This window comes from Puccinia triticina, chromosome 9A (genome assembly GCF_026914185.1).
Source record: "Puccinia triticina chromosome 9A, complete sequence".
Classification (NCBI taxonomy): Eukaryota; Fungi; Basidiomycota; class Pucciniomycetes; order Pucciniales; family Pucciniaceae; genus Puccinia; species Puccinia triticina.
In genome coordinates, this window is record NC_070566.1 from 2,229,314 (window position 1) to 2,248,417 (window position 19,104).

The 19,104-nt window shown below is 44.6% G+C and overlaps 4 protein-coding genes across 4 annotated transcripts; 2 read left to right on the forward strand and 2 right to left on the reverse strand.

Moving 5' to 3' along the window:
• Positions 1–686: 686 nt before the first annotated feature.
• On the forward strand, positions 687–3,733 carry PtA15_9A239 (uncharacterized protein; the record flags this gene model as incomplete). Its single annotated transcript, XM_053172427.1, has 5 exons — positions 687–838; positions 932–1,043; positions 1,122–1,568; positions 1,665–1,766; positions 1,898–3,733. 5 exons carry the CDS (start codon positions 687–689, stop codon positions 3,731–3,733), a joined length of 2,649 nt encoding a protein of 882 aa, XP_053023669.1.
• Positions 3,734–5,176: 1,443 nt separating this feature from the next.
• Positions 5,177–7,846, forward strand: PtA15_9A240 (uncharacterized protein; the record flags this gene model as incomplete). Its single annotated transcript, XM_053172429.1, has 14 exons — positions 5,177–5,294; positions 5,376–5,426; positions 5,514–5,821; positions 5,912–6,007; positions 6,100–6,447; positions 6,523–6,617; positions 6,696–6,818; positions 6,895–6,930; positions 6,997–7,131; positions 7,242–7,288; positions 7,353–7,396; positions 7,510–7,590; positions 7,667–7,717; positions 7,790–7,846. 14 exons carry the CDS (start codon positions 5,177–5,179, stop codon positions 7,844–7,846), a joined length of 1,590 nt encoding a protein of 529 aa, XP_053023670.1.
• A 5,064-nt stretch (positions 7,847–12,910) lies between these two features.
• Positions 12,911–13,501, reverse strand: PtA15_9A241 (uncharacterized protein; the record flags this gene model as incomplete). The annotated part of the gene is made up of 4 exons (XM_053172430.1): positions 12,911–12,937; positions 13,021–13,229; positions 13,298–13,337; positions 13,400–13,501. The coding sequence occupies 4 exons, from the start codon at positions 13,499–13,501 to the stop codon at positions 12,911–12,913; spliced, it is 378 nt and encodes a 125-aa protein (XP_053023671.1).
• A 695-nt stretch (positions 13,502–14,196) lies between these two features.
• On the reverse strand, positions 14,197–18,852 carry PtA15_9A242 (uncharacterized protein; the record flags this gene model as incomplete). The annotated part of the gene is made up of 8 exons (XM_053172431.1): positions 14,197–14,250; positions 14,321–14,636; positions 14,768–14,933; positions 15,005–15,025; positions 15,117–15,547; positions 15,574–15,587; positions 15,662–15,890; positions 18,848–18,852. The coding sequence occupies 8 exons, from the start codon at positions 18,850–18,852 to the stop codon at positions 14,197–14,199; spliced, it is 1,236 nt and encodes a 411-aa protein (XP_053023672.1).
• Positions 18,853–19,104: the final 252 nt, after the last annotated feature.

Here is a 19,104-nt window from a genome sequence, read left to right on the forward strand (position 1 = left end):
TACCAAGCTCCCGTTATGCCTTGTCGCATCTGGCCGATCCAGCTAATGCTCTCAATTCTCAACTTGAAGACGGCAATCTCAAGCCCGCATGCCTGGCTCTCAGTCTGCCCCATGTGTGGTTTCCACTCCAGGTTGGCTAGTTTCTTCTGTTCTACATGGTGGGTGAAACAAGAAATGGCTCCTCATGCAGAGCCACGAAATATCAAAACATCCACGCGGAAATGGCAAAGAAACCCATACGCCTCTCCTGCGGGAGGACCCTTCGAGAAGCAGTGCCTGAGGTTCCTCCGTTTGAAAAAGGGGGATTCAAAGTTGGCCATGCACAACTTGCATGCACTTTTGCAAGTTGGTGTTCAAGGCTTTTATTGAACACCAAATTTCAAAAAAACATTCAAGCAGGCTTAGGGGGTGTAGTACAGTGTGGCTTGCATGCACTTTTGCAACTACATTCTTGAACACCGACTTGCAAAAGTGCATGCAAGTTGCATCTGGCCAACTTTGAAACCCCCCAGTTCATTTGGCCAGGTGCTGCGCCAGCCTGCACTCGGGAGCTTGTGTCTTTTGGTGGCAGGAATGAGCTCTGCTGTTTGATGACGTTCCAATCTGTCTCATGTGGTTGGAGGTACGTGGAGGTCAGTGGATGGATGTGGAGTAAAGGAAGAAGAGACTTCTCTCAGCCGGCCGTGATGAGTGGCCGGCCAGCCAATCGGCTCAATCTGCGGGAAGCCGGATGCGGCGCGGAGGGACTTTTTCTTTCCGCGCATCTCAGCATCATCGAAGTTCAACTCGATTTGTCAGTCGACCACCACTTTTCTGGCTCGTCCGGTACCCCAAGAGGGTGTGTTCTTACCCAATGTGAGTCTGCAATCTGCACCCAATCGCTCTCAGGATGCCGGGACAATGCTGTTGATCATCGATGGAAAACTCGCAGGGCCATTCGGACTGCATTTTGTAAAGCAGACCAAGATCAACTCGCCTTGTTCCTGGCTAACAATCCTGGTGACCTGGGCGGAAACATCATCTATCAGGAATTTGCTCGAACTGTGAGTGACAAAAGTGCATTTCCATTTTTCTTTCCCGCTTGATGGCGACCGACCTGACCGCCATCCTTGTAACTACAGCATCCCAATCACACCTGGCAGTCATGGCGAGCCCACTATATCTCCAACTCTCTGGTCATCCATCAAATCATCCGGAGAATACAAAGAGAATCGGAGGCCCAGAAAAATCGACCTCCCCCGATCAACCTTGCTTCCTCGGTCGGAAATCCCGAGGTGCCAAGCAAATCGCCCATCGAAGAGCTACAACTGATCAGACGGCGAAGTCCCATGACGCACAAAGGAAAAAAGAAGGCGTCTTTCCATCTGTTGGAGATCGACAGCGACTCGGACGATTCACCTGGACCCGAACCAAACCAATCTCCGAATGATACCCCTCAAGAATTCGCCCTGCATCGAATCACTCAGGCCCACCAACATCGTTCCAGAACTCGCGACTGGGTCACCGACCTGGCATCACCGAGCCAACTAGGTAAAATCCAATCGAATCCGTCCGTCCATTCCATTAGTGTAAATCAAAACTCTTTGAACCATTCATCGACCTTCAACTTGAAGCTCAAAGATTCTCGGCTAATTCAGCTGTCTAATCCGCAAACCGTTCAATAGATGTCGCGTGAAGAGGAACAGAAGTTTTTGCAGTTCATCTCTGCCTTCCCTCAAGGTGACCTCCGACTGTCTTTAATGCTTTATGAAAAGTATCATTCACAGGTTAGCTACCCCCACTGATCCTCCTTCGTAGGCACGGATGGCTCCATCTTTGTCCTGTATAACCTCCGTTGTTCTCGTTGACGTCAATGAACTCTAGCTTACGGTGTATCACGACTCCTGTTGACACGTAGATGCCTAAATTTTCGGCCGATGAATATCGCGCTTATTACCTTGCCCACCACCATCAGAATAAACCTGGTCGCAAACGGGTGGCCTCTCGGGAGCCCGAAGGAATCACGCGGGCGAAAGTCAGCAGACTTAACCCTTTGCCCGATGATCGGGCCCGAGCCAACTCGAATGAATCAGGCAGTCGAAGGACGTTGGTGGACGATGGCCAAGGAGATGAAGCGCCCGGAAAACTAACCGACGAGGAAGATCATGACGGCTTTGACTCGCTCTCAATCTCTACGGGGTCTTCGGATGACTTGGAATTAGACTACATTCTGAACTGTCGGGATTACCCTCAAGTGGCTCGTGCTATGAACATTTCGGAAGAATTGCTGCATCCTCTTTTGAAGTTTCAAGAGAATCTTTTTCAGCCCTGGGAGTTCGATCGTTTCGAGGCAGAGCCAAAATCTCGCCCAGCTACAGAAGAATCCGCACAAGGATCCCCTCTGGTCGATCAACAACCCCATGAATCTCGTTCCGTCGCACAAGAAGAACCAAGACAGGAATCTCCGCGCGTGCAGGATCCCACAGCTCGGCCGGCTGTCAAGAAGCAAGCATCTCGGCCGGCTGTCCAAGACGAAGCAGCTCGGCCGGCTGCCCAGGACGAAACAGCTCGCCCGGGCGTCCAAAAACCAAAATCTCGTGCAGTTGCCCTTGAACGAGCCCCTCGTCCGGTTTCGCAAGAATCTCGCCCAGTTGTGCAAGAAACAGAAGAGGCTACCATTTTGAGACGGGCTGATTCATCCGCGTCAACTGAATCCCGTTCAGGCACACAAGAAGAAGCAAGACAGGGATCTCCGCGCGTGCAGGATCCAACAGCTCGGCCGGCTGTCAAGGAGCAAGCATCTCGGCCGGCTGTCAAGGAGCAAGCATCTCGGCCGGCTGTCCGAGACGAAGCAGCTCGGCCGGCTGCCCAAGACGAACCAGCTCGCCCGGGCGTCCAAGAACGAAAATCTCGTGCAGTTGTCCTTGAACGAGCCCCTCGTCCGGTTTTGCAAGAATCTCGCCCAGTTGCGCAAGAAACAGAAGAGGCTACCATTTTGAGACGGGCTGATTCATCTGTGTCAACTGAATCCCGTTCAGGCACACAAGAAGAAGCAAGACAGGGATCGCCGCGCGTGCATGATCCAACAGCTCGGCCGGCTGTCAAGGAGCAAGCATCTCGGCCGGCTGTCCAAGACGAAGCAGCTCGGCCGGCTGTCCAAGACGAACCAGCTCGCCCGGGCGTCCAAGAACGAAAATCTCGTGCAGTTGTCCTTGAACGAGCCCCTCGTCCGGTTTTGCAAGAATCTCGCCCAGTTGCGCAAGAAACAGAAGAGGCTACCATTTTGAGACGGGCTGATTCATCTGCGTCAACTTCGGACCAGACTTCACGACGGAGCTCGTTCAAGCCAGCCAGAGCTCCCGCATCAGTCCAGGAAGCAATCGAGCTTATGTGTATCTTTATAGAGGATTTTGGGGACCTCTATTCGCACGCTGACGCAGTCCGACTTCTGAACCAATGTGGCGACTGGTCGATGATGTTCGAAGTAGCCACATTAAGAAGACTCGAGCAGGAATTGCAGCATGACCCGAGTGGCACGAATGGGCACGATGAAGACGCGCTCGACCCAGATTACGCGCACCGGGTTCAAAACCTCGTTTGGACTGCTGAGGAGGATGAACTGATCTCACAGGATCCTCCTCAGACAGATGCTGACACCCAATTGAGGCGCAAAAAACTTTTGGAAAAGCGAAGCGCACAAGCTATTAAAAACCGTAAAGAATTTCTACAATTAAAGAAAAACTCCATCCAATAACCCGTTTTTAGATGCATTCCCAGCAGCCCCTACTCCTTTCGTTTATGTTAGAGAGCCTCAAACACATTCAAAGATCAACAAAGCAGTCATATTGCTCTTGCTATTTTTCCTTCCTAATTTATTTTATCCGATAATATAAATTCCAAGGACGTGCCCGAACCACTAAATATACCATCCATTACATTAATAAAATTATCACACTCTGCTACTTGCACCTCGGATTGAACCTGCTGTGATCGGCGTATTTCTGTCTCACCGCACAATGAGCACGTGCATGTGTAATTCCCCAACTGCCCTCACTCCGCGATGCCGAAAGCTACCGGGAATTCTCATAACGCATACCGCATGTACTAAGGAGATTGTTACTGACGGCAGTGCCGCGCACGTTCCACTCGGAGTGCTTCTGAAACCTCGGGTAACTGTGACGATGATGAGACACCAGTTAGCCGGGTATCGTACATCTACATATGTATTTACCCTATAACTTGGGGATGTCACATTCTTGTCGTAGAAGCTGTTTGTTCTTGTCGATTTGGTTGTACAGATGCAGTATGTACGATAAGCCTATTGATGTGTGATTGATTCCAAACACTACTCTTGGGCCCCGTCTCATCTTCGGAATCCGGTTCACGACCACCTCGATGTATACTTCAACCGGAGCCCCAGCAGCTGCAGGAACGTGGCCGCTGTTCTACTGAGCTTGGCAGCAATTCCGCCGCGCGGAGCCGGAACGCGAGTCCACTGCATGCTGGCTCGAACAACATCATTCGCGGATGAACTGCTTGGCAAGTTGGACAAGGGTTCTCGGGTTCAGGGCACGCCAGCATGGCTCCAACACAACCGCCGCTTTAGTGCAAACCTACTTGACCAGCCATTTTTGAAGAAAAAAAAAGACAATGCGCGAAGCCGTGGATTATTAAAGCGTAAAAAAACCAGCGTGGCACACGGCCACACACTTATCTTGGATTCAGATCCTACTTAGATCTAGGAAAGACTTTCTGCCTCGACTGAAAACCGCAAGATCAATACATACTACGCGCTTAGAAAGATCTTCCTGATATGCTTCACTCTGTTTCAAGGCCTAAACATGTATACACTTCCCTTAGCTTCTTCCGTCCGCTGACCGTACCTTGTCATGGTCCATCCCCCAATCCTAAGGTGAGAGAATCGACTGTAACGAGTCTCCAGTTTTTCTTGATCCCGGTGTATCTTAATTTATCTGAAACAGTCCAGGAAAACATAAAACCGCAAAGGATCCAGCAACCAGAAAATTGGTCTCTTTGAATCAGCTACATAACAGCACCGCAGCTTTGCAAAAAGATCAAATTATCTATCCGAGCAAGCACTCTCGAACGCCCTATCCACTGATCCTTAATCTTCAGACTCACTCGCTTCGCGGTCAAATCCAGAAAACAATCTACAAATCCGGCTCGGAAATTATACATGGAGCAGAAGACTAAGCAGGGTAGTGAAAATACCTCCACGTCTTTGGAGATCGTCAGACCGGCTCAGCCGATCCACATCGAATCAGTTCCTACTTCTGAAAGGCGATGGATTCCAAGTTAGCTCATTTCATCAATTTATTGGTCTTTATTCTTTCCACAATGTTTTGGTTCTGATAAATTGATGAGGATAATTTTAGAACTTTCTGAAGCCAAACTGTTGATCATCGCCTCAACTGGATTTTTCATCGGTGCGCATTTTTTCTTCTATAAAAACAAGAAAAAGATCTCAATGGAAGCTTTCGAAAGCTGATGTTCTTTTCTTGAACTATCAACAGACGCATACGATCTTTTCACAATAAATTTGGTAGTCCCACTGCTCAACATTCAATACAATGGAAAGCTGGGATCCAAGTTGGCAAACGCGGCGCTTGCCGGAGGAGTACTGAAAGCAGCGACGAACATTGGATGTATTTTTGGTCAGATACTCTTTGGAACCCTGGGCGATGTGTATGGTCGAAAGATAGTCTACCCGGCCGCTCTGGGCGTTGCGATACTGGGCACAGTCCTAACGATTGCTGCGCCTAATTCGCTCGGCCCTCAAGGCGTATTTATTTGGATGACCATTATGAGAATCCTAATGGGCGTAAGTTCCTTTTTCCATTAGCACTTTAGAAACCGCACAGATTATAGGCGTGTTGATGGCATTGCCTGCATAATATAACATGGAAAATAGATCGGGATTGGGGGAGATTATCCGATGTCTGCTAGTGTCGTTTCCGATAGAGCCAATATCAATAGACGAGGTCTCCTTCTCACTTTTACCTTTGCCGTAAGCTTATTTCAAACTCCGAATACCATGAGCGTGATTGTACAAACTAATTTTACACTCGACCTCTGGCTTTCGGATTTCCATCCTTCCAGATGCAAGGGTGGGGGAATCTAGCAGGGGCCATTGTTTGTATCGTGGTTCTATCAGCATTCAAGGAGTCGATTCAATCCCAAGGAGAGATTGGACATTTCAATGCAGTTTGGCGACTGATTCTAGGGGTAATTCTAGTCCCAGCTCTAGCAACACTCTACCAACGTCTGAGGCTCCCCGAATCAGATCGAATGACTGAAGTTCTCAAGGAACGCAAGCTCAAGAAGGCGTTGAATGATGTCACTGGAACTCAGAACATGTCTGATATAGCCGAGCACCTGGGTAGTAAAGAAGCATTGGGTGGGATTCAAAATTTCCAAGAATCTAAATTGAACGCACTGAACGAGTTTGTAAGTCACCTAGAAACAGTGTCTTTTGAATTCATTCCTTGTTTGATTAGAGCTAACGCATCTTTGCCTTGTTAGAAAGTTTACTTTAGCAAATGGAAGCATCTGAAGCATTTACTTGCGACCACTTCCTGTTGGTTTTTACTAGATCTGAGTTTTTACGGAATTGCACTGTAAGCGTCTAATACCAAGTTCAGGCCGTGATCAATTCCAATGCTAAACACGCAGATGATCATTTTTTGATTTCGCAGAAATCAATCAATGGTTATTGCAGACATTGGATATGATCGTGCTGTCGAACCATGGCAAAACGCGTATGATAACACCAAAGCAAATCTCATCATCACGATAGCTGGATTCCTGCCCGGATACTAGTTGAGTGTTCTATTATTCTATTGGTACTATATCTTCCAAAGTCCTAACAATCCTTGAAATTTTGATTTGTTTCAGCTTTACAATGTTTTTCATTGAGTACATCGGACGAAAGTCAGTTTTTGTTTCGTTGCTGAAATATTCTGAATCGCAGCGCTGAGGCAGATAAATATGAATCAGACCAATCCAAGTGGGAGGGTTTCTCATAGAAGGCTTACTTCTAGCTATTGTCGCTGGCGATTTCAAGAAACTTTCAAATCAGCCTGCCGGGTTCCTTGTTTGCTTTATACTGTTACAATTCTTTTTCAACTTTGGGTGAGTATTCTAGTTTCCGGTCGAGTTGTTCTATGGCACTCATTGTCTGCTCTTCTCCGGGTTTTTTTTCTCTCTCTCTCTCTCTTCATTTTTGTTTTATCTGATTACAGCGCAAATACAACAACCTTCGTATATCCAGCAGAAATTTTCCCAACACGTTAGTTCAAGATAAAAAATCTTCCTCACTGGCCGCTTGCTCAACGTCCGTATTTCTTCAACAGGTGTTCGTGGTTTTGCGAGTGGGATCTCAGCGGCCGGTGGCAAAGTAAGGCTTTTCGACTGATCTATTGACTCAAGTCGGCGTATTCATTCAAATCCGCTAATCTCCATGTGCCTTGATTTCTTTTGACTATCTGAATGGATCCTCCTTGCTCATAGATAGGCGCCGTGATTGCAGCTCTTTCATTTGGTGAGCTCTCACAAGAAATAGGGACCAGCAGTGTTTTGTGGATTCTAGCCGTGAGTTTTGAAATTTGGGATTGACCTTCACAAAGTAAAAAGGGAAGTGACTCATGCCCGATTTATGGCACAATAGGGAACTAGCTTCCTTGGCGCAGCGATCTCCCTGCTACTTCCCGAAACTAAGGTAGACTTTTCAAATCACCTTTTTTTTTGAAACATGGCTGACAGTAAATTGTGAATGATTATGTTTTATTAGGGATGGGATGCAGATGAAGCTGATTCTTTCGAGCAAGCGCAACAACACAACAACTAACTCTTTACATTATCATCTGTTTTGCTCGATCAAACCCTTTTTAATGTTTTCTTTTTCTTATCAAATAGAATGATGGTACCTCCCAAAGCTTGCCAAAAGTCCTCCAAACATGAAGCTGTGTTTCTCGTTTTGTCATTAACTGCTTGTACAACTTTTCCTTTCCTGCTCCGTTAGTATGACTGGAGAAATATTATTGGATGTTACACATGTTTCAATAATCCCTTTACTTTGCGCACCGGAGAAAACTTCTGTGTGTGGCAATTGTGGTCATCCCAACGTCAACTCACAACCCTGCTGTGCGCGGCTCTCAAGACATCTGGAAATCTCTCTTTGTTGAAGCTGAGGCCGGAGGTTGAGGAGAAGAGGAAGGACCCAAAGAAAAACAACCCAGAGAGGCTCTGAGGGAAAGAACAAAGGGGGCCAAGGAAGCCTATGAAGAGGGCAAAAAGCTGCTAGCTCGCGTGGCGGAAAATTGCTCACGCTACAAGAGATTTTGTGCCGTAGAGACCTCAGGGAAATGCACACAGGAAGAAGATGGTTTTTGTTGCTGTCTAAGCCAGGGTTATATAAGCTATTACAATGGAGGGGCCAGATTGTGGGACAGAAGGTGAAGTTTGGATATGCAATCTGGAGGGAGAGAAAAGGAGTGACAGTGAAGCAAAAGGGGAGAAAATAGAGACTGGAGAAGATGGAATTTCAACACTCTTTATACAGAGATTTCCAGAGAGGAAGATTGGTTGTGTCTTTGACCCTTGTTTTGTTTTCTTTAATCACATGGCCGACATGGCTATGCCAGATGTCCCCTCTGTGATAAATCCACTCAAAGAGATTCAGAACCCAAGCACCATACTGCGATGTAAAGCCAGACTTCTTCCAGCCCCACTGGAGCCGTCAGTTTTGCGCACCAAGACAGTCAGATCCAGCGCAATCACTACCAATAACTTGGCCTATACCTTCTCCTTGACTCGGACCCACTGCAAGACAATGACAATATTCCCAATCTACCTTCTGGAGGAAACCAATCCACCTCTACTGGAAACTACTGGCTCAATTGTTCAAAGTCAGAAGCTTCAATATCATTCAATGATCCAAATGAAATACCCTCCCACCTTTACAACCCTTTGTGTCTGCCAATAATACAATCACTCAAGAGCTGGGGGCAATGCCGTTGAAACAAATGATTCCAAGTAATCATTCCAAGACCTGCAATGTTTCACCCCCAGGGCCACAGCTCTACAATATTGCACCCCTATCCAGAGTAATTGAGTCTTTGTACCCAGGCACCCCAAAATATCACGCAGGGAACATTTAAAGTGATTTTTAGGAAGGCAAAACAATGCAGACCAGTTGGTCACATACCCTTGGAACCCAACTTCCAAGGATGTTTGATTTGGACATCTTTCTTGTCTGTTTTTTTCAAACACCAATTTGCAGCTGCAGAGCATTTAACAATCTGGTAACTTTCATTGGATCCATATTGATCCCCAACTTTTTATCGTTGGTCGTCACTGCAAAGCTGGTATCTGTCTCTGTATTTTTTCTGTTCTGTTTTGTTTCTGTATTCCTCTTCTTTTCATCTATTCCTCTTCTTTTCATCTATTCCTCTTCTTTTCATCTATTCCTCTTCTATTCATCTATTCCTCTGTTTCTGTCTTCCTTCTGCTTATCTGCATCCTGTAGCAAGTCTTGATGAGAAGAGCATCAGTCGATGAGCTGATCTTGAAGTGGAGTAAATTTCAGAGTGGAGCCGGTTGCGTCGTGAGCAGGAGCAATAAGACAATACAGCTGCCAGTGAGTGGATGATTAATGTGGTTTGTCGAGGGGAAAAAGTCGGGAGAGAGGATGATGTGGTGAAACTTTTGACCAATTAGGTTAGGGCTTCTGAAACCGGTTGTTGCAAAGGAATGTGTGCCGCAGGTTGATTGTGAGCGGGTGCGCGAGTTTCAACAATTTGAATTTGTGATTATTTTGCTATTAGGGGTGTTCAAAGTTGACTGCATAAAATCATAACACCATAAATTCATAAAGTTTTAATCTGAAAAAAATGTGTAACACCCAATCACTCAAAAAAGAGCAACAATTCTAAAATGGTACATAAAAAATGATCACTCAAAATTGTTATGATTTTATGATTTTATGATTTGAAAAAAATATTATTTCAACTTTGAACACCCTTATTATCTCTTTTCTTTCATCTCTCTTCTCCAAGCTAGATTAAACAAAATATGATAACATTATAGGCAATTTTTAAATGTATTGATTTCAACTTCTAGGCCTGTAGTTTCTTTTTTGATGTAATTGAACTTGTGGGTATACACTGTAGTTATAGACTGTAGTGCGCAATGCTAAAGCCAAATTTCAATAAACAAACATATTTACTTTGTGCACGGAGGGAAACTCGTTGCACAAGGGACTTTACGTTGACTCAATGTCACTTGACGTTGGGCCCCCCTCCATGCGCGCCAACAACTCCCCACAAGAAAATATCCGCACACGGGGGTGCCGTGCGATAGTTTCTTGGGGGGAGCTGGTGGCACACATGGAGGGGGGGGCCAATGTCAAGTGACATTGAGTCAATGGAAATTCCTGTGCGCAACAAGTTTCCCTCTGTGTAAACAAATGTGTATTGAGTATTGGGTTGAGTTAATCTTTGAGAAGTTTGGATTAACATTGCAATCTTGCTCAGAGCTTCCATCAACTGCTCACATTTGCCCCAGTTTTTGTTTTGTTTTGAAGTGAGCTGCCATAAGAGATGCATTTCACTTAGTCTAAAACAGCAATGATCTAGCTTGCTCTTACTAACTGAAACAACATATAATTCATTCTTTTTTTGCTCAGTACCTCTTCATAAGACATACCCCTGTGAATCTGTTTCATCAGCTGGATTTCCTCCAGCTCTTGAGGTATTTTGACAAGACAAGCAAGACAAATAAACTCCATTTATACTATATCTGAAGTAATTTTTTTGAACAGGTATTTCAAATTGACATCATCATAGTAATACTGAATGTTACATTGAGATAAATGTTTACAATGATGTACATTGTAAAAATCTGCATTTCTTGCCAGATCCCCTGCAATCTCTAAAATTTTGGCCTATAAAAAGCCTCCAGTTTTTGATGGAGTAATCATATTTTCCATAACTATACCAAGAATATACAAGCTCACAATAAATCTTGACTTCTTGGGATCACATACATATCATCCAGCTGCCCTAAGTCTGTCTCAGACTACTTAACAATGAATCATGTTTACAACCAAATGGCATTTGTGATGATCTTCTTCTTGCGAGCTGGAATTCAATCCATGGAAAATATAATTGGTGATTGGATACATTTCACCTATTTGAAATTTAAGATGAACTGACCTTGATTTCCATTGATGAAATCATATACATCAAACAGAAAATTGTGGTAACACAAGCAAAGGTGTTGGAACATTTGATTTGATTGCCAAAATTGCAGACAAATCAAATGATCCAGAGTTTTTGTTTCCTAAAACAACAGAAGATGGACTAAAGGACTACATAGATTCAGTGGATTGGTTTTATAAAAAACTAGAGGACAAGGCGGCTACGCCGCTTAGAGATGGCACTTGGCACCCGCCGGCGGGTACCTGTCACACTTCAGCACATAATTCTATGCGCTTGGAGGCGCCCATGGCGGGTGCCAGAGGTTCCATTCTAGTAAAAATACATCCAGGGAGCTGCACACGCACAATGGGTACCTGCAAGCGCAAATAATTATGTGCTGAAGTGTGGCAGGTACCCGCCGGCGGGTGCCAAGTGCCATCTCTAACGCCGCTGCATCTCAGTACCCACTAACTTCTAGCCCCAGTCATCAGACCACCAATATCTTACCTGCCAGAGGCCATTCTGGTCATTGCATGTATTTCCTTGGGCCTTCTCTTTCAGTTGTAACCCAGGGTTGGAAGGTTAGTCCAGTGACAGCTTAGCCCTTATTTTTATCATTGTTTTATAATTTCTATTTCTGTTTTTCTTTCTTTCTTTCCTTTTTTTTTTTTTTTTTTTTTTTTTTGTGGGGGGGAGGGGGGTTGGACCCAACCACTTTGATCTTTCTCAAGTCAAAATCTTTACAAAGCCTCTTTCTGTTGGGTTTGAATGTAGTGAACCACACAAGATTTTCATCTTACCCAACCTGCAAGAAATGTGAACACTTGGATTAGGAAAATACTGGGCTCATACAATAACACTAAAGATGTTCTAATGTTTTTTTCTTGTTACCGCTGCCGTTACTGGTAAAGGTTGTGCATTACCAATAGGTTTTTCTCCCTTTTTTCTTTTGTGCCAACATGATTTTTTCCTGCAGGTGGGTGGTGATTTGGACTTTATTATAATAATTGGGGGGTAAGAGACCCAATACTCTTTGGTGCTAATAGAAAATGTGAATATCTACTGCTCATGAACTTGGATGGGGCCAATGAAAGGTCAGATTCCTGCCACCAGGGCACCACAGCTTGAGATAAACAAAAACCGGAATCAGACTGGGCCAATTGGCATCATCTGTCAGTCCGCAGAAACAAGCAAAGTGGTGCCAGCACCACCTTGGTTGGGGTATGAATCCAGGTACAGATCAAACATTCATCACCACTCTTGCCTCTTACCACACTTGTTCTTCCCCTTTACATTAAACAAACCTTTTTTCACACTGACCCACTGTTTAAACCTAAATAACCTCATGACACAGCCCATTTTTGAACTGAAGATCAAGAAAATCCAAAAACTAATGTATTATGATTGACTCAGGTGACAGGAGTACTTTTATCATTACCTTTGAATTGATGAAACAGGTATGACTGAAAACACATGTATCAAAACATAGTGGTTTTACAGTGGGATTTGTTATTTCTTCTCACTTTGTTATTTCTGCTCAACAGTCATGACTGTATTGAACTCAATGTAAATTACTCCCTTCAAGGAATCAAGTCCAAATCACCACCCACATGCAGGAAAAAACCATATTGGCACAAAAGAAAAAAGGGAGAAAAAACTATTGGTAATGGACAACCCTTACCAGTAACGACAGCAGTAACAAGACAAAAACATTAGAACATCTTCAATAACCGCCATCGCTTCCAAGAGTGAGGGGGAAAGAGGATCAACAATTGGAGCGTGAGATGGCTAGGGAGAAGAAGAAGGGAGGAAGGGGACGGACTTCTTGAGTAATGCTGACGCTCCACAGGATGATGAGGGCAAGGGAGATAAGCATTGCGCCCAGCGGGTCGATCCACCATTGGATATTGGCCCCGGCGGCGTTCGTGAAGATCCCGAAGGCTTTCCATGTAGTTAGGATGAGGTTAAGGCTGCGAGATGAGAAGACAGTACAATGGTCGGGGGTAGAAGACTGACCATTGATGAAGAGATCTACGGAAAGCAAGAGGTTAGTGAGCGTGGAGAAAATTAGTTTAAGTGGGAGGTGGATCTGAACGGACCGTTGCAATGGTCCTTCCAGAGCACCCGGACCTGTCCGTCCTGGTTCCTGACGGCTCAGCAATAGAAGAAGAGAACGGCTTTAGCAACGAAGAGGCAGAGACTGCGGCGATGGCGGGGATGTGGAGGCGCTGGTCGGCGGAGGCGGGGCCCTTGGCCAGACTCTTGATCGACTCGACCACCAGGACCACGGACGCACAGCCCATCACGCTCAAATAGACAATGTTGCTGATTGTTTCAAAGTGCGATCCGCCGCTCGGATACTTGCACAGATTGACCTTGCTCGCATATCAGTGTCTGCTCATATAATTACACACAAACACACACACATGCAGTTAGTGGGTTGTTCTGGGGAGAGAGAGAGGGAGATAGACAGGCGCATAGTTGAGGGTGAAGTTTGCACAGGGATTGAAGACCGCATCCAGCGCGGTGGCCAAGAAGGACAGCGGGAGCGAGGAGATGGCCGCGTAGAGCTGGAGGGCGGCCAGCAGACAGTTGACAATGAAGGAGGCCTGGATGGCGATGCGGATTGGGTAGCGGAGGACATGGGGGCGTTGATAGCTTTGTGCGTCCAGGCATTTGGCCGGCATCAGTTAGCTTTTTTTTTTCAAGAGCTCTCTGGTTGCTTCAAAGTGACACCCCGGGGGGAGATGGGGAAAGGGATGGAAAGTGACCTTTGGTAGAGGTTCCGGGCTCGTATTTTGACCCTCAATTGTTTGGGCAAGACGTCTTCCTCTGAACAGACACCCTGCTTGATCAAATCATCCATGACCCAAGTGGTGTCCAAGAAGACCAAAGAGCCTCTCAATATTCCTCCTTGCTTCCAGCATCCACACAAAAAAAAGACGGGAAAATTTGACAAACTGTGCAGATCTTGAGGATCCGTTCCCTGATCTCGTCATCAAAGAAGAACTTGCGTTCGTTGTTGTACATACACGATTTGGGCGATTGTTAGCTGGATGGTGGTTTTCAGAAGGAATAATCAATGAATGTGAGCAGACTACAAACAGGGCGGGAAGACATACGTTATGTTTGCGAGTGAGTTCCAAGAGACTATCGCAGTTATGGAAGGGGAACGGAGGTCCCTCCTTTGGAGGGGGATCAATGGATGGGAGTACACTGGTGAGCTGGCTGCTGAGCGGGAGCGAGTCGACGAGCGGCTGGAGCTGTTTGAAAGGGTCGAGCCGGCTGGACGAGGCCTTCCGCTTGTCAATCTGCTTGTAGTACAGGTTCTCCCCCGAGAACTGTGTCTCTGTGTTCACTACGAATCCCCCGCTGATCGAGAAATAGGTGTTGTTGGCGATCAGATTGCCTTTGACGTCGTACACTGAGAACAACATCCTATTATGTAGCATATTTCAAAATTAGGAATCATGAAATTCAAGAGAAAAGAGAGGGAGGTGTATCCGTTAGGATGTAATTGGGGGAGGACGCAGTCCCATAGCCATACAAGATCTTTCTCAATATTGAACTGGACGGGATGGCCGATGGCGTCAGGGTCAAGGGCGAGCCCGAGGTTGATCGACTTGTTCTTGCACACCGAGCGGTAGCGGGTCGGGATTGAGGCCTTGTCAACGGTCTCGCAGCTGTGGCCCTCGAAGCCGGCAATCAACGCTTCCAGCGACAAGTGCCCTTTGCCTGTTCAAATTTTTCTTGATTTTTTTTAGCTTTTCATCATTTTTTTTATTTTAAGGAGGGTTGTAACGTACCAGTGGCTGCCAAACTGCCGTCTGATGAGGAACGGGAAAAAACAGGTCCTAATGTCAGCGCCAGCGCATAACTGAGTGAGGAAGTGAATGAGGAGAGAGGGAGGGGACGAACAGAGTGCGACTTTGAGAGTTTTGACGCGATCCAGGACGCCGGCCTCCTTGAGGTCGTTAGTGAAGATTTTAGCGGCCCTCATTGGCCCGACGGTGTGTGAGGAGGAGGGCCCGATGCCGATGGAGAAGAGGTCAAAGGTGCTGACAACGGCATGTTTTTTGTCTGCTGGCTTGCTGGTCAAGGCGGGGAGGCCTTCCGAGTGGAGGTACTCCGGCAGTATGTCGTCCTCCTCCTTCGCCAGCTCGGTTGAACAGGGCTGGGAATGGAACAGAGAGAGGGCCGAGGAGGGCGGGTGGCTCGGGCTGTCCTTTGCGGGTGGTTGGCTAGCTTGTTGGTCGTCCTTGGGAGGCAGGTGGAGAATGGGCTTGGTCGGGGCCGCTCGTTTGGCTTGATCCAATGGGGTGGTGGATGGATCAGCAGTTGACGGCAGCCTGCTTTAGCGTCCTTGTCCAGCAACTTGAGCAGGTTATTCTAGCAAACAGAGGGTGGGTTAGTTTTTTGTACAGATGTAGCTAATTGGAAGACAAGTGGAGACAAAGACTCACAAATGGTCTGCGAACGCGGGGGTGAAACACTGCCAGCGTGGTATGATGCGTGTGTCCACTGAGATGCGGAGTGGCTGCCGGGGTCTGGTTTAGTGGCTGATTGTTTTTCGGTGTTTCAAGCTGGGGTAGGTAGGTGAGTTTGGAGGTTTGTGGCGCCACCAAGGCAGAGGCAGCAACAATGCGACAGCTCAACAGACGGCAACGAGCGTTGGACAATGTATTGAGGAGGCTACGGTGGGCGTTGGCATGGATTCAGTGGGCATGGCGCTGGCGAGGATGCGGTTGGCGTGGCGCTGGACCGAGGCAAGGCTGGTGCACGTGATGCGAGATGTTTGAATATTTAAAGGGGGTGAGGTTTGTGTCCGCTGTCCCCCAGGGGTTCTGGTTTCGTCCCACCCCCTCCCTGGAGGCGCCCTAATTGCTTGATTAGGCCCCTCCTTGATGGCTCCTCACAGAGTCCTTCACAACCGGCCCTTTTTTGCTTGTTGCTTTGGCACGGCTGGAGGGTCAATTCAAGGTGCCTGTTTCAGGTGTTTGGGAATTCTTTCAACTTGTCTATTTTGTGTGTGATATTTTTGTGGTGTTTCACAATAAAACACGCCAAAACTTAGATCTATGTTTCCACGTTTGTGTGGATTTAATAAACTTGGATACAGTATTTTCCCAGAAATTGGTAAGCCAAAATCATATGTTTATTTTCTAGTGAGGAAATTATTTATCTTAGATTTTTTGGCTTGGACATTTGTAACATGTCTTCTTCATGTTGAACCTTGAAATGGAAAATTAAAATCTATTGCATGTTTCAGATAGTTCAGCTGGGAATGATTTCACTTCCATTAAGAAAAGCTTATCCAAAACAAGATCTTACTTCCTTGAAAATATTGACACAGAAGATTGGAAAGATGTTAATTTGAATAGTGAATCATTGGCATTGGAAATCATTGAAAAATTGGAATCACTCAGCACACTCATTGGTGAAAAAGTGTTTTATAGGATACACAAAATGAAAAATGAGAACAAGATTACCCTTCAAATACAAAATTTTGAAGATATTAAAATCACTGGAAATTTAGAAAGACCATTTCAAGACAGTGAAATGGTTCCAGATGTAGTTGAAACAATACATTCCAATGTTTTGAAATTCCAGATTGAAACATTGATTGATCTGTTCCACCAGATTCAGTCTTTCAAAGAAGATGATAAATTTTCTTACTTGAAACGCTGCATTGCTTTAAAGCTACAAAACAATGTATTTGAAATTCTCAACTATATGTACAGTCAAGGTATTATATCAAAGCAGAGTTTGAAGGATTTTTATGAAAATGAAGATACCATAAATATTGCTGTTGCCTGTATGTATTCAAGATATAAGTCCAGAAAAATTAACCTTCAGAAGTTCCCAATTAGTCATCAAGATTTCACAGGATTATATCATTTATCACATTTCAGGCCCTTCTTTGAAGGTGAGATAGCATTCAATACCTTGGTTATATTTTTTGATCTGGTAAACCTTTCTAATTGTGAATCTTCCCCAAAACACTTTTTTCTCAAAAACTGAACCTCAACCATCAAAAAGTTGTTGAGGGAAGGAATCTCAGATACTTGAAATTTCAATACATGAAGAGAATTTTAAAGTTAAAATTACACAATTATGCTAGGAGGATTTATTTATCATGGTATGGATTGGTGGAAAGTGATTTTCTATTTGAAGCATTGGAAGAATTGAAATCAATAGATTTATCAGAGCCATTTGATTTTTTTGAACACCACACCTTCACTCTAATAACAGAACACATCCAATACCTAATAAATTCATTCCATTACAATGGGAACTCAGAATGGGATCCAAAAGTCAGGGCTGCTGCTTGTTATTTTCTTGAATTTATTGAAGATAACTATTGCACTGATGCTCTTAAACTTAAAAAAGGAGCATTATTCAAGGATAAATTATTCTTACTATCATCCAGTGTTCAGCTGGTTGATGGATTGGAAAATATTATCAAGTACTTGAATAATAGATTCTATGAAGCCACTCATGGTTACAGATCTCTTACAACTGAAAATAAAACAGAGAAGATCAAAGAATATTGTGGTGAAGTTTTGATGGTTTCAAATTATTTTCAAAAACTGACTTCCAAAAACATGCAACTTTTCTCCCAGCCTATTTTGGAGATGGAAAACTATTCTCAAATTACTAAAGTTGAAGAACTGATCAAAGCGCTTGAAAAAAAAATCAAAATTTACAATGATGATATTCAAAAGAAGATAGAAGAAGACAAGCTCTCAGAACCTTTCCTGCAGCTATTCTTTTCTGCCATCTACAAAAACTCAAATTCTGAAACAAGTTCCAAAAATTTGTAACTCTCTCAATGTGGATTGTTTTCATGATTCTATTGAGATGGTTTAAAATTTTTTTATGCTAAACTAGTCTATAATCATCCTTATTTTCACTGAAAGTCCTACCACTCAAAAATTGTATCAAAAATGCCAGATTTCAAAATATCTTCAACCTTATATCCTATTCCTCATATATAAACACCTTTCTTTAGCAGCTTCACATTACAAAATTGTTTGTCTCTCAATCCCCCATACCAGCCTACTATGAAGATACAAAACAAATTGTTTTGTATTAAGTTCAAAGTTAGCCAGGTGCAACTTGCATCAACACTGGGCCAGTACAATACCAGTAACAGTATTGTACCGGTAACATTTTTTGATGTGTTACCGTTACCGTTACCAGTAACGGCAGCGCTCTACTTTTAGTAAACTATTCTCCTTTTTTTGGGTTCTGTTACAATATACAATCATTATTTAGATTACGTTGCGGTCTCACTACTTGTTACCAGTAACAAAAAATTTGTGCACACAGATGTTTTGCCCCCACACCAGGAGAAATCAATTGTCACCAGACATCAGGTGACATCAAGCAGCAATGGCTGTCACTTTTTTCCAACTCTGGGGCTACCACAGCTAGGCTACAATGGCCCCTTTGTATCCTACAGGGGGCTGTCCATGCACCCAACTGTGCAACTGGTGGGTAGCTCAGTGGAATTAGGCTGATTTCACTGTAGTCTAGTGACAGTTTATTTTTCCTTGTGCTTTTTTGTTGCTAATTAAGATATGTAGCAACAAAAATAGGGGTAAAAATCAGGGGGTGTTGGGATAATATATGTTACAGGATGTTACCGCATGTTATAAGATGTTGTGATACTCAAATCCAAAGAAAAATAATAATGAAAAACCCTTGTTACAATAGAGAGCAGCCACAGAAAGGCCCGTTACTGCTAATGGTAAAGGCAATTGATTCAATATGAAATTGGGCCCAATATTGTATTGAATTTTATTGAACCAGTGTTGCTTGTATGCACTTTTGCAAGTTGGTGTTCAAGTTAATTTTTGAACACTGAGTGGCAAAAGTGCATGCAAGTCATTCATGGCAAACT